Genomic DNA, 14757 nt, shown 5'->3' with positions numbered 1-14757 from the left:
CTATTACGATTTTGTTTTCATCAAGCACAATGTTTGACGTAACAAAGTAAAAACTCGAGCATTTTGGGAGTCTTCAAGATAAGAGCTATATTTGCCAGCTCAAGCGATCCATCATACCTCAACTACAATTCTCCAATCCTGTTGATGAAAGGTGTTGCACGTAAAATCATATAAACAATTTTCCCAACGATGAAGAATCAAAAGGCTAATATCCTTAGGCTTTGTTCTCAATTACTATGTATACATAAGAACACAGTTCAATTGTTAAAGTCTCTTTAAATAATGTTGCTTCTGGCACCTTTCATCAAAACGAGTAAGAATTGAAGTTGAGGTACAATTGTTCGCTTGAGTTGACAAATCTAGCTCTTATCGAGATGAAGATTCGCATGAAAACCCCAAATACTCTGATTTTCTTTTTTCCTTTTTACTGCAGACACTGTCCTTCTCATTGTCACTTGCGGAATCTCTGTGGGAAGAAAATTTCACAAAATAACTAAAAAGATCGATGGCAAAAACAAGGCATGTTGAGTTGTTTAGACTACTGAATACACACAACATAATGTGACAATTAACAAACTATATGATCGAGTTGTTTAGCCTAATGGATGCAGTAGTAGAATGACCACCAGAATGTCTCCTGACATATATTTTTGGAGCAACTTTCCTTCTGCAAAGGGAAGTCCAAAGTCGGTTCACCTTATTTATTTGCCACATTTTGTGCTCTTTATTTTATAACAATCATTCGGCCAGAAAAATTTACACTGATCTTGATAGACTTCCTTTATTTTTTTAAAGGTAGTGGAAGATAGCAGCCCTCTTTCATGGCAAGGCAGGATAATGATAGATGGTAGAAAATACATACTGGGAAGTTTTTGTAGAAGAATGCCAAGATTTGCTCAAAGAGGTAGAGCAATGGATGTAGGATAGAACATTGTCTTGTAGCCTCATGGCGACTCATGATAATGGTACATTTCATTGTGGAGGCAATGACGGTAGTACATGAATACCAATCTTTCCAAAGCATCAACTGACCTTGACCAAGCTAGGATCGTGGACAACGTTGGCCTTGTTCAGCAGCAAGGCAACAGAGGCTCCCAACAAACCATCAGCGCTCTGGAGAGCCCCTTCCATGAATTATATTAAACTATGTTAGAGAACAACTTGGCTCAATCGACCAACTCGCCCAATTTGATGAGGAGCCCATGTCTTTTGAAACACAGGAACAAAAAGGTGAATTCAAGTTGGAAATGGGATGAGATGAGATGTGTGAAATCCTACCCAAATGGCTGACCGTAGAAAGGTTCCTCAAGCTACCATTAGATAGGGTGGATGTTGCAAGCTCGGCCAGGTACCAAACAAGCTCCTTTCGTATTGTGACAACAAAAAATAGATCACAGGCAATAGCCTATACAATGAGTACTTGTTGTCTACTAATGCTTTTACCATTCTTATTCTTACTCTTGGGTGGCAACATATACACCATTAGAGAACATGAAATCTTTATTTTTTGGAGGGAAGCACTTGACCAAATTTTTGACCAATTGATCTTGTGCAGCTATATCCACAACATCAAGCACAAGGTCATAATATTGGCCATCATTGCTTCACAATCTTCATTGGGGATTTTCTTGTCAACTTTCCAAATACCTTTCAATACGTTTTCAAATAATGGTCGATATTTTTCAATAACGTCTGCGATTGGCATGACTACAAAAATTGCACATTCAATGTCCTCAAGCCTTCGCACTTGTTTTTCAGGTCAAGTGTAAATGTTGCACCTGCTCAAAACACAGATGGAAAACTAAGGGACGATCCTTTACTGAACGTAAATTTTTAATGAGCGAGTTTGTTTACACTCTGGAAGTAAATTTTTCTTTTTTTGCTTTTTCAATAATAATTCAATCAAGATTTTAACAATTATGAAATTATTATATTTGAGTCTGCCAGCATTTTGACAAAAAAAAAAAAAAGAATGTGTCAGCATTTACATGCTGTGAAAATTTTAAATGTCATGAATTAAAGAAAAGAGTCGAAATGCATGAAACACAAGATGTATGAAAAACAAAAATTACATACTGTATGTAGGTCTACAACCATCTTGCAAAGCACTTTTAGTTACCGTGCCTTCTGAACTCATGTCTACATGAATCTCTTTGTGACCAGAGTGAGAAATGAGCATAAATAATCCTTAAGATCATCTATACATGACTAGTATTAGGCTCATTCATTGCATAAATTTTATGTATTAAACTTATATGGTAAACTTTTAAACAAAAAATAAATGATGCTAAATATAGAGTAGATAATGAGTTTTTTTTTTTTTTTTTGAAATAGCCATTGTAGTATGAATTATTTTTTGGAACCTTTAAAATTTGTTATCATGGAGAATGTGGTTTTTAGTGAGTTTTTGATTTCTTGTTGCCATTAATCTTATTTAAACTATCATTCATAAGTTAAGTTCATAACAATTTTATCTATTCTCACGATTTGACGTAATGACTATAACATAACTATACCTAAATAGCAATAAACGAATTAACTTAGTCACATTGATTTCATCACTTAATACAACTAATTTATTAGTTATAATTGATACAGTATACAAGTCTATAACATTATAACTAGTTATACCGATGTATTGCATGGACGTTTTTCTTAATATAAGGTACATCAACCAACTTTATCGATAGACTTAACGGTTGGGTAAAAGAATTGGTCTGATTTTTTGTGCAAAATGCGTATTATATTTTCTTGTTTTTGTAGCAAGAACATCACGTGATGTATTTTGGACGATGTGTTTGTTGGTGATTTTTATTTTTTAATGTTACCTTTACACTTAGTCAAAATAGTGATACTATTTTCTATTTACCAATTATGTGATATTTTTCAGGAGATGACTATAGTAAATAGACAAGTTCGAGGATCATGTCTTCAAAGAATTAGTCTTATGTAGTCTCTTCACAATGACAAATTAACTATTCGGAACCCATTATGTTTTGCACTCTGCTGTCAATGAAATTGCTTTTTAGATCAATCAACTACAAATACAATAGACATAGAAATTAATTAGTCCTCATGACATGTTTGGTCAAAACTCTCTCAAGGGAGGGAATTTTCTAATAATTAATTTTAATGAACCGATTACTGGGTGCTTGTAAGTAATGAAACTACGTCCAGCAAAAAGCAGTTGTCTCATCATCATCATCTATAAGGGAAGTTGTGGAGACAAGTCATAACCAAAAAAGAGATTTGACTTTGAGTAATACATTTGCGGTGTTCACTAATTACTTGAAAGGAGTAGTGATGTCCATCGGCTCAAGAAACAAATCAATTAGCAGTATTTGGTGGCCAAACATAACCTGGGACCAATTCGGAAAAACAAAGGAAAGAACGGAATGTACCTGGCTATGGTTTCAAAATCGAACTGTCTTGGGTATCCATGGAGGATTCTTTGTTGTGCCGTCTCTTGAGCATGTGAAAATGTGAAGTAGAGAAGTATCTTCAGATGGTTGAAGATACTAGTACCTGGCGATGGTTTATAAACATGCCAAAACGGTTAGGAAATCAATCACATACTAGTACCTCTGTGACTGAAAGCAAAAGCTTCTATTCCCTCATTTAAGCACCTTGCTCAAGCAACACATCTAAGTAAAGAAAAATTTACAAAAATCTGGAAGCAAAGCTCACGATAAATTCCTTCAGATGAGAGGCTCAAGCTGCAATTTTTGAAGCACATGTGAATTTTGAAGTCAGGGTCACTATAGGCCTCTACTTAAAAGAAATTTCCAACAGTTTGATCGTGCTTATGTGGGAGAGAATTTGAATAGCAGAATCATCAAGAGATGAATGACATAGAATCACGGTCAGTTAATAGAAATTATGATCAAGCAAGATAAAGTTTCAATCATGGCACGATTCTGCAGAAAATATTGATGATTGATCACATAATAGCAAAATAGATCAAACAGATTAACATACATCACATATGGCGAGGAGATCAACAAGATCGAGACTATCGCATGCACAAGAGCATTCAGGCAACAAGTGTAGATCAGATTCCAGCAAACTTCAATTTCTGTCATGGCATGATTTGGAGAGAAGGTTGATTACAAATCACACGTAATAAGAATCAGTCAACATACAATACAGATCGATCATCATACACACCTATAAAGGAATCCAACAATTATACAACAATTAACAAGCATATTGACGTGGTTGAGACATATAGACAATGGAGGCACTCGATTGAGAAATCAAACGCAAAGATATAGAACAGATTCTTAGCGAAATCACCACAAAAGTATTGCAGCCAAGTTAAAATCAGTAATACAGCCTCGGTTGCGAACGATTTTCAAATCAGTGGCAACAAGAATTCTCAGTCTCTGCTTCATATATAGCAACAGAAAACAGAGCATCGACGATAACTTGAAGAAGAGCGGCGACTGACCGCGAATGACAATCGGATGGGAACCGACCAAGTAAGAGAAAACAGAGCCTCTTCTGTGGCGGAAGAACCGGCGAGGGCGGACATTGGTGGCGGAACAGAATCGACGGGCCACGGATGGCGAAAGACTATAATCAAACTCTCGTCCCTCCCTCGGTTTTCTTCGCAACTGCTCTCCTCTGCAGCTCTCTCTTCTGTGCGTATGAATCTATGGTGGACGAAGATGGAGGATCGGCGGTGGGTACCGGTGGACTGGAGGCGACGGAGAGAGAGAGAACATCTTAGAGGAATCACAGATACCGGAGAGAGAAAGAGTGCCGTCCCCAGGGCGTGTACAGCCGTAAACCCTCGTTCAAAAATGAACGTCTGCCAGGGAGAGAGGGGAAAGGACGAAGTAGAAACGGTGTTCATGCTCCATGGACTGGGCTGGCGGGTCTGGGTATAGTGGGTTGTATTGGGCTAGATCGAATCAGCTTTATTGTCTGGTTGGGCCGCGCTTGATGATGGGCATGGAGCGCCGGAGCTCGATGGGCCTGACGTTCTGGACTGGAGGGAGGCGGTCGGACCGGTCTGGAGAGTGAAGAGGCCCAACTTAATGGACAGGCTGGAGCTTAGGTTTAAAGGCTGGGCTGGATAAAATTTTAGTCCCCGGGCCTGAGGTCTATAAATTTCGATGTCCCTAGTTTAAGTGTCAAGGAGAAAAAGTTTGTGCTGAAAATGATTATACGATGGAAGGAATTACGACGTTTTCAATTAGGAATCATATTCCGCTGTTATCGGCAAATTCGATCCTTAACTTTTGACGAAATATGTGTTGAACTTGCCAACGAAATTCAGGTTGTCGATAGGGTGGATAAAGATTGATGGGATTTCTTAAATCTATAGTATAAGAAGCATTTTCTCGAAAACCCTACCCTCTCCTTCTCCGCCGTGGCTCTCTAGTTAACGTCAAACCTTCGAGAAAACCGCATGAGAGGCGAAGCTCCTTCTCGTTCATAACTCTTTGGCTCACATCGAAACTTCACGAAAGTGGCAAGAGAGTCGAACCACCGTAATTCTCGGAATCCCCGAAGGTAAATGACAATGCTTTCTCTCTCTTCTTGGATCTGGCATCCTTTGACTGATTTAGATCGTCGATGTCACGGTAAAACGTTTACATCTCTCGCCGTTGTCAACTCCACGGCTACGAAATGCTACAATGAGATACTTTATCGCTTAAGGTTAGCATTGTACAATAATCATGGATTTGATTGCTGGAGGTTGTCTCCGTTTGCGCATCTCTCGTTAAGAAGCATGTCCAACTCAATCAACTATTTCGCTTATTTTGATTGCCTTCACGTAGTCATTATAGATCTAAGCTCGAGTTGGAAAAACAAGATGAGGCCGTCATGGAGTACGAGATCTTGACTTTTCGAGCTAGTTACATAATAATTAGCCCAAATTTTGAGTAGGTTAAGTTATATTAGACTAAAATAGAGAAAACTACCAAGCCAAACACTTTTTTTTTTCTTTTTCCTTTTTTTATGGGGTGGGCCCGGTGGGGGGTGGTTGTGTGGAATGGAATATTAAGGGAAAGAAAACTGGCCCATCCGCACCGACCATTACCTTTGTTTTTTCCACGTATCTTCTTTTCTCCCCACCGTCGGTCCTTTCTTCTCAACATATTCAAACATTGTGCGTTGAACACATTTAAGGAAGTGAAAATCGGAAAAAGACCTTATATATAGTAAATATATAAAAATCAATTAAGAACCTTTAAATGATGATATAGTTCGCGTGATCCGGTTCTTATCATTGGCATGGTCCAATCTTTACAGCTATGTTTCATCGCATGTCATATGTCTCACAGAGAGGTGTGCCAAGCTACGTTATAGACGTCACTTTCACGCAGAAACCAGACATAATTAGCTCCACATTGATATAAAAACCTTAAATCTGTTTCAAAGCATCAGAGGTGCTTCTGAGATCTGACCGCGGATCAAAGTATAACCCCGGTCAAAAGGATTGATGAGCATACTGTTCAGCACAATTTTACTGTAGCTAAGAGCAGGGGGTGGCCAATGAGACGGACGGCATTCATCCGGCCTAACTTCATCAAATTGCAAAGTCAGGAAGTTCAGGGGAGGACAACCTGCAGCCAGGAAGACTGCTTCACAACATGCTGTCGGTGCGACCACACAAATTTCAATTATGAACTGGATCAGAACAATGACGGATTGTTGCAGGACACATAATATGCTTTTGGTGCTAGACAAACAAGTTCAGATAATTCACTAAACTGTATCTAATTACTTGTTGTGAACGACGTGCACAGCGCTCACTGAGTACTTGCTTCATGAATCCATGCATAAAAAAACTTTTGAAACATATTCAGATACATCATAGAGTGTCGATAGTAGTTCAGTAATTATAATAACAGCGGCATAGTTTCCAAAAAACACCTGCTTATACCCAAAAGCAGATTGTTGTGTAGATCAACAATTCAACATCAAAATATGGCATTGTTGACACTAGAAGGAGCAGTGAACTGTACAAGTCCCAAAAACAGTTTGCTGGTGCAAACAAAGTTTGCAGATCGATCCTACCCTATGTAGAAGTGCAAGCTCATAGCAAAAAGACCCAGAAGCTGCACTAACTGAAGTTAGTTAACTACCTACACTTTCAGGAGAACTAGTTTCATCCTTTCGAAGTCAAAAGCTATCCTCCATCTTGCTCATTCTGCCACCTGCCCTCCTCCGACTTTCTTTGATTCCGCAGACCTTTTCTCTCTCAACTTGTCCATGGCAACCTGCTTCTCACGGCAATCGGTCGTACAGAATGCCCTCAAGTGGCTGCAACATATTGCAAACATTTCTTGTCATTACATTGATACAATGGCTTGGACATTTTGAAGTTCAAATCATGCTCCAAAATGTCGAATTTCATCTTGGACAGGTCAAACATGTTCACTATCACAACCAGAGTGAAAACAAAGTAATCTAAACATCAGAGGCATCACAGGGTAGAAACAAGGTGGATAAAATGGGCGATTCAGGACTAGGTAGGCAACCGAATTGCCTTATGGCAGAGGTTACACCAACCATGCGATTCACAATCTAACAAAGTTCACTCAAATCAGTATTTCTGCAGCTAGCACTGATGATAATTGCCCACGCGGCATTTGCTCCGTGATATCCTTCTACCCCAGGGACCACAATTCTCCTGAGATAAACGTGGGAAAGAGCTAACGCATCTATTGGAACAGCCAATCGAACGAGAGATCCATGCAACTTAGTAAGTATTTGTCTATCTGCATCAGCTAATATCACGTCCTACCATCTGTTCATCACAACCGTCAAGTAAAAACCTTGCAACTGGAGTATATAATATGCATCCATGAAGAATGACAGGATGCAATATGCAGTGTAAAGTCACACGTAAGCTAAAAGGTGATATAAACCATGGCAATTCAACAAAAAAAATGACAATGATCAGAGAAACTGCAGACAACAATGTACTAATTTCTCCGGCTCTACCGTCCAGATTCTGTAAACTAAGTAGCGCAAAAGCCGCAAACAAATAGATCAGTAGAAATGCAGGCATCCTGCGGTCGAGGACATGAGCGACGTACCCGTACATGAAGACCTCGTCGCTCTCCCGGATCCTCTTCTTGCAGTAAAAGCACCTCTCGAGGAAGTTCCCAATCCGCTCCTGGCTCCAGTCCTCCCCCGCGGGGGACGACAGCGTGAGGATCCCCGTCCGCGGAGGGGGGCGGCGCTGGTCGGTGGAGGCCTGGGGAGGCGGCGCGAGGGAGGGGGCGCCGGAGAAGGCGAGGGCGGTGCGGACGTGCCAGCGGAGCTCGGGGGAGTCGGCGGCCGGCGAGGAGAGCTGGTTGATGACGCCGGTGTCGCCGGAGCTGGAGGAGCGGACGATGCGGGAGCGCTTCACGGACATGGTCGATCGCTTGGACGACGGAGGAGGGAGGCTAGGGTTTGGGAGAGAGGGAGTGAGGGAGACGGAGGGTGGAAGGGATCGTGAGTGGGTTTTTGATTTGAAATGAAGTCGTTTGAAAGCTGTACGGCAAGAGCAGAGGAAGATGCAGAGAGAGAGAGAGAGAGAGAGAGAGAGAGAATATATAGGCTACGGTGGTCCCCACGGAAGCTTCCGCTGGTTTGAAGTTTTTGGCAGGATCGAACGCACCTTTCTGTGGACCCCAGCGCGCTTCGTCAAAAAGCAAAACGCGTAAAAAACAAAAAGGATTTTCAGACATTCTTAATTCAACCCTCCGAAAACTTGCCCATCCGAGGAGGGCAGCAGCTGCTTCGGCAGAAAATTCAAGCGCCCGGACAGCGACGGGAACGAAACACAGAAGGTGCCCGAGAGAACGATGATGGTCAAAGAGGCTTCTGCTAGATTGAAGGCTTCGTCAGGAGGAAGTGATCAAATCACCTCTTCATGCACAAAGGCTCGATTCGCGAGGCTTACGACCACAAGTTGCGGGTGTGGAAAATTCAAACAATTTTGGGCGGTCATCTCCAGGATTGATCGAGGTCTTTCGATACCCACGCCGCGATCATCGTGACCTGCAAGTTTCGCCATCCGATTCTGTTTTGCGCCTCGAGAATTTCGACCACTTATGAGTTTCGCTCTATATGCCGACGCTTTTTAGGGATAACTCCTGATCGGGGAATGCCGGAAATCTCGCTCCGCAGGGTGAAAACTCGCTTCGAATTGGATATCGATCCTTGGGTTTCCTAAAGAATTGGCAAGACATTTTCAAATGTGTTATTTTGAGTGATTTGTGTGCTCAATTTCGTTTCCTGACCAAGAATTACCAATTCGCAGGGCCATCCCAAACTCGAATGTCGATCGCAAGACTAAGTTTTGCAATGTTCTAATTCCACCCATAATCCAGTTGTGCTAATTGGACTTATGTCCACCGTTTGCAGAAGAGGTGCTGTGCTACTTTGGATTCATTATCACCAACTTTAAGTGTATAAAGGTCCACTGCGATCCAGCTGCAAAAGTGGCCCAAGGAGAAGCGTCGTTTCTGGTCAGAAGAAAAAGAACAGATAGAATTACAAGAAATTAGAGGTAAACTTTGATGGTAAGAATGAATGCAACGAGAGAAATGAAACCATGATTCAAAACAAGAGATAAAGCTAACGTTCCTCTAATCCAGAAATATGCAAGAACCTTGGCATGCTATTTACCATCAAGTGTCAAGAACATGAAATGAATAAACAGAGAGAGGCGCAGACTTGATCCAGAAATATGCTCAAAGCCTGCAATCTTGGCACGCCCATAGCTATGAAGATGTGACACAACAAATACATCTTGGTCCATTGCCAACCATAGACCTCAACAAGCAACTGTCATCTTAGAGCTCTGGCTTCCCCTTTCCAGTTTTGGCATCGTAACTCCTCTCCAACACGTGTTCCATCGGCGCATCTTTTGGCCCAGCTGAAAAAAAGAAGCATATGTTATTGATTTGGCCGAGGAAGAAGCATCAATAACAAGTTCAATAGCAACTCATCAAAGAAATAAAGGATCCTATGACAGTTGCATTTTTACTAAGATTATTGACTTCATATCCATCTCTCTTGCTGATGACTGTCGTCCAGGATCACTCCACGCGCGCTTACCATGCATAAGAACAGACAAATATGCACGTCTACAATACATGCATTTCCAAATATGAACATTAATTATAAATAACGTCTTAGTTAGCTCTAGGTAGCTACCAACGGCCGTATCTTCAAAATCTCTGGACGAGGAACTGTGTTACCAGATGCACCTTGACCTCTCGACACTCTCACTTTTGTGCCATCTTCTAGGTATTTAATTCCAACCTTACATGGACCCCTGTAAAATTAAACAGCAATAAAGAGTATCTTTAATAAATAAAGATAAAATACCAGAAAACAGTGCTGACCCTTCTAAAAAACCCAGAAAGTATGTATACTCTGTGACTGGGTCAAGAACTTGGACATTTGAGACATGAAGAGGGGCTTCCAAGGTGAATATCCCACCTTCATGACCTTGGCCTTGCTTGATATGTTTCTTGACCTGCTCAGGATTTGGTAATTCTTGGTCAAATAGAGAATTGATCTAGATATAATAGTGCAGATATAGACAACGAAGGTTGGTTTTACAAGATAAACTCTACATGTTGTGTGGACCTGCAGGACTCATAGAACCTGCACGTGTTATGCACCCCGTGACGCTAACATAGTTGATGATGGTAAAGCCATGCGGACTATCATGCTGAACCACAGCGACATTCCATATCACAGACTTTGCTTCCAATGCCTTTCATGTTTTCTCCAAATCACAACCATAAAGCATCTGTAGGTATTCATATTCCTATTAAATATAAGAAAATAACTTGGACAAGCATGGGAAGAGGATATACCCACAAAGACCCATGCATATGTAGGAACCGCGCTTCTATTAGACCTGTAGCTTTTGCAATCAGTAACATTTTCTTGCTAAATGCTGGCAGATACTGAACAAAGGTAACAACATAGTACCTAATGCTCGCTACAATAGAAGAAGCTAAATGTATCCCATATCCACTGTCCACAGAAAAGCTCAAAACATAAGAGTTGGGGAGAAGATGACACATATAAAATGGCAGAAAGTGCTCCAATAGCTCTCACCAAGTTCTTTCCCTCGACAATCACACGATTTTGAGAGCGGATAACACGATTAATGAGAGCCTTCTCACCCTTATCCTTCCCCCTAATAATCATTACCTGCAACAATCAGGACAAAGGAAGAATGAGTAATTGCCACTCGAAAATTTGAAAGGAAGAGTCAAACTTTAACTCTTTTATTGAAGCACATATCATCTCCTCTGAGGATCTTCCAGTTGTGGATGAGCTTCTGAGCTGATTTCCAAACCATTAAGGACGAAAGGAAGTTCACAAGACAATCAAATTGCCAACAAGCAAGTATCCCTGCCAACCATCATCGAGTGAATTCATGGCGAGAAATAACAGAGCAATATTGCAATTTCAACAAGGATCCACTCAAAGAATTCGATCGTGTACTCCATAAGAATATTGCAAAAGACTAGAAGATTGAGGAGACTCGGGTCTATTATGTCTTGCACTCGCTGCTCCCCCATTTGACTTAAAACTCCTAGCAGGTCAAGCACTGCATTTTCTCAATAGGCATTACATCATTACCACCATTCAAAAAGGGTACAATGAAAATGTTCAGATGTTTTCCTCTTTGATGCACAGTCCTCACAACAGACCTCAAATTAGCATCGCATCCTAAATATCTTCCCACAATGTGCAAAAACGGGGCATTTCTTTTACTAGCACCAACACACAGATAAACAGTGAGGAATTTTAATCTAAATCAGACAAATTACCAAGTAAAAGGAAAAAAGAGCCCCACTTCAGCGGGCAATGTACAGCCTTCGATGCAGATACCGAAACAATCAGCCATCATAAGCACCACAGTTCACTAAGGGAACGAAGTCACCGGACAGGACGATGAACCGCGGGACGTAATCCTCAAGGATTCAGCGGTTAGGTTCCCACAATCTATATAAATCATCAAATTGAGGGCGAATTATTTGCCCACACTCGAAATAAATCCGGTTGATGTCACGAATTTCCGAATGCCAGATGTATAGGACTCAAGGAAGACCAAAACCCTTGAAGCTGCACTTGCGAGAGAGAGAGAGAGACCTTGTAGTGGTGAGAGAGTGGGGGATCGATGACCAGTGGAGAGAGCGAGCAAGGAAGGTGAAGAAGATGATGGAGGAGGAGGATCCGAGGAGGGGATTGAGGTGAAGCCCGGCAGGGATAATCGTGGAATGACAGGTTCCGGGTTTTTCCAATTTGCCTTGAAAGTTGAAACCCATCTTATTTTTCCGGTTCGATTTCAGGATTTACCCGACAAACAAAATTTGTTTTTTTTTTTTTTGGTTTCATTTTACAATTCAAAGTGAAGATGAACAACAGAAAATTCTTATTCACCAAAAATGATAATCCATAAGACGTAAACGTAATCACATGCAATTATAATTAATCAAAATTTCAAACATGTAGTCATGTACAATTATAATCTATAAAAAGTTCAAACACGCAACATAAAATATAAATTATAAAATTTCGTTATCTTTAATTCATAAAACGTCGACAAACTCAAACGAATGAACGTCCTTGTCTTTCCAATTCGATTCCAAGGCCTACCCAAATACTAATTTTGTTTTTTTGTTCCCTTTTCTTGTTTCATTTTTTACGGCAAAGCAATATGAGTTACAAAGCGATTTAAAGTAAAAGATGAATAAAAAAAACCTTACCCGTAAAAAAACAACAATCAATAAGATGAGCACGATAAACAATAGAAAGTTCAGACACAAAGTCACGTGTAATTATAATCGATGGAAAGTTCGAACACGTTCATAAAAAATGAATTTATAAAAACTCACACAATGGAACATTATCTGTAAGCCCTAAGCTTGAGAAAATTAAGTACTTCATCGACTCAATCTAAAGCATAAACAGGAAACCTTCAAGCTTAATCAAAATTGGATCTATACTCTATCTAGAGAAGGCAGTCCGATCCGATTCTCGAGTAGAACCGATCTGGTTGCACACTCCTAAAGCCCAAAGCTTTTGAACATGCAAATGCAGAAGTAGAACAACGCTAAAGAGAGTGCTGTTGTGCATGCAAATTTGGGTTGGGTTCGGGTTCGATATCGGATTACCAGTCTCGTTTTTCATCCAAAAAGTGAGGATAAACTATTTTCGGCTTTTTTTTTTCACTGCAAGGATAACATATTGATATTTCTCCAATATTTTGAGAATAATGTGATGATTTTGTTTTCCATGGATGAATCAACGAGAGTCGACGATGATTGTTGCCAATAAGGCTAACGCTTCAAACTTTCAATTCCTTGCTCACTGTGTCCAAGTATCCAAATTTATTCCATGTGCAACTTTCAACATACGTCAACCAATTAACAAAAGATTACAATTAGGACATTTTATGTTTCCATTCGCTCGTTGATTTTTTCGCTGGATTGATTGTTCAATGGTATTTCGAGCTTTAAGAAGACAAAAAAGGGCTATTCGAAAGATAAATCATCGTCGGGATTCATTTGAATTAATCGACTAAATTTATCCTCTTAACATAGTGATATATTGCCATTCAATTCATCTATATCGAAGTCTTATGATTTCAAAGGCCTATATTGAGCTAGATGAGACGATTCTTAAAATTAGTGAGGACCCACATCCCCATCCCCGATCGTACGGACCAAAGTCAAAGGACCGATTCATATACATAATTGGATCCACATCATTAATAAGATAACTAAGAAAAGAATTTACTCAAACCCACCTTGCTAAAAATAAAATAACATAATAAACTGCTTTAGATGCATGCAAAAGTAAAACAAATTTGGTTTTTTTGTTTTTTTCTGTTGTAGTATCCTCGGCAACCATTGCCACCTCGTGTGATTGCCACCACAAAAAGCGGGACGAAGATTAACGTTAACCACGAAACAAACCCACAATTTTAGCGGTCAAAACCCTAAATTAAGCTCCTCAATCATGTATAAGAATGCCCCGTTCCGGTCTCCACCTTCCCAAGTCTCCAAGAAACACTTGAAAAGCAAGCACATTCAATCAAATTTGAAAAATGGCCAACAAGCTTGTCGCAGTGTTTCTCATGTGCATCGTCCTCGCCGGAGCGATGCACATGCGCGAGGCCGAGGCCGCCGACGAGACGTTCAAGTCGTGCTTCACCGCCTGCCACGATGGGTGCAAGGCCGAGGGCCACGGCTTCACCTTCTGCGAGGTCAAGTGCGACACCGAGTGCAGCGAAAAGGAAATCGCGGGTAAGAACATTAAAAAAAAAAACAGAAATTATATCGAGCGATGGTGATGTCCTTATTAGAAATTGTTTTTACGAGATTATTACAAAAATTGCAAATTTTTTTGTAGTGCTTCTCGCATTTTTTTTTTTTTTTTTGCCGTTAAGCTTTTAATACGCATATATTTATGCTGTGTTTTTTCTTTGGTGCAGCGAAACTAAATTTGCATTTATAAGCGGCCTAGACTTGTGCAAGTCCTTCAAGGGGGAACAACAAGGGAGAGTAGTGATGTAATAAATCAGAGGATTTGAATTTTCATTCTTCTGATTCCATCACCATCATGCTCTTGAAGAACTTCTAATAAACAAAGCTTTCATTTTGAAGCTTAATTCCTTTTCATTTCGTACTTCTAGTTATTTGTCTCAACAATAATCGTGTAAACTCGCTAATTTTAACGGACGACACGATGCGATGTGTTATCGACGTATGC

At 40.3% G+C, this 14757-nt stretch overlaps 2 protein-coding genes and 2 long non-coding RNA genes across 8 annotated transcripts; 1 reads left to right on the top strand and 3 right to left on the bottom strand.

Moving 5' to 3' along the window:
• Positions 1–461: 461 nt before the first annotated feature.
• LOC125316063 lies at positions 462–4473 on the bottom strand. Of its 4 annotated transcripts, XR_007199376.1 has the most exons (4): positions 3402–3565; positions 1527–1707; positions 1279–1363; positions 462–1124 (listed from the first exon to the last, which is right to left on the bottom strand). It is a non-coding gene; the product is annotated as an uncharacterized LOC125316063 (long non-coding RNA). The 4 variants fall into 4 exon arrangements; XR_007199375.1 differs by lacking the exon at positions 462–1124 and having other exon boundaries at positions 1136–1363; XR_007199377.1 differs by lacking the exons at positions 462–1124; positions 1279–1363 and adding an exon at positions 4451–4473 and having other exon boundaries at positions 1370–1707; positions 3402–3525.
• A 2455-nt stretch (positions 4474–6928) lies between these two features.
• Positions 6929–8512, bottom strand: LOC115752025 (FCS-Like Zinc finger 6). 2 transcript variants are annotated; one of them, XR_007199235.1, is made up of 3 exons: positions 8058–8512; positions 7458–7648; positions 7159–7280 (listed from the first exon to the last, which is right to left on the bottom strand). XR_007199235.1 is itself a non-coding variant. In XM_030690046.2 (2 exons), the coding sequence occupies exons 1-2, from the start codon at positions 8378–8380 to the stop codon at positions 7161–7163; spliced, it is 441 nt and encodes a 146-aa protein (XP_030545906.1). In that variant the 5' UTR covers positions 8381–8512; the 3' UTR covers positions 6929–7160. The 2 variants fall into 2 exon arrangements, 1 of the variants encoding a protein (XP_030545906.1); XM_030690046.2 differs by lacking the exon at positions 7458–7648 and having other exon boundaries at positions 6929–7278.
• Positions 8513–9591: 1079 nt separating this feature from the next.
• Positions 9592–12222, bottom strand: LOC115752061 (50S ribosomal protein L24-like). The gene is made up of 5 exons (XM_030690107.2): positions 11276–12222; positions 11089–11184; positions 10392–10495; positions 10171–10291; positions 9592–9889 (listed from the first exon to the last, which is right to left on the bottom strand). The coding sequence occupies exons 1-5, from the start codon at positions 11333–11335 to the stop codon at positions 9788–9790; spliced, it is 483 nt and encodes a 160-aa protein (XP_030545967.1). The 5' UTR covers positions 11336–12222; the 3' UTR covers positions 9592–9787.
• A 1822-nt stretch (positions 12223–14044) lies between these two features.
• LOC125315950 lies at positions 14045–14632 on the top strand. The gene is made up of 2 exons (XR_007199285.1): positions 14045–14291; positions 14480–14632. It is a non-coding gene; the product is annotated as an uncharacterized LOC125315950 (long non-coding RNA).
• Positions 14633–14757: the final 125 nt, after the last annotated feature.

The sequence above is a fragment of the Rhodamnia argentea genome, chromosome 7 (assembly GCF_020921035.1).
Source record: "Rhodamnia argentea isolate NSW1041297 chromosome 7, ASM2092103v1, whole genome shotgun sequence".
NCBI classification, from domain to species: Eukaryota; Viridiplantae; Streptophyta; class Magnoliopsida; order Myrtales; family Myrtaceae; genus Rhodamnia; species Rhodamnia argentea.
Note: the sequence above shows the minus strand (reverse complement) of the source record. Positions and strands in the feature narration are given on the sequence as shown.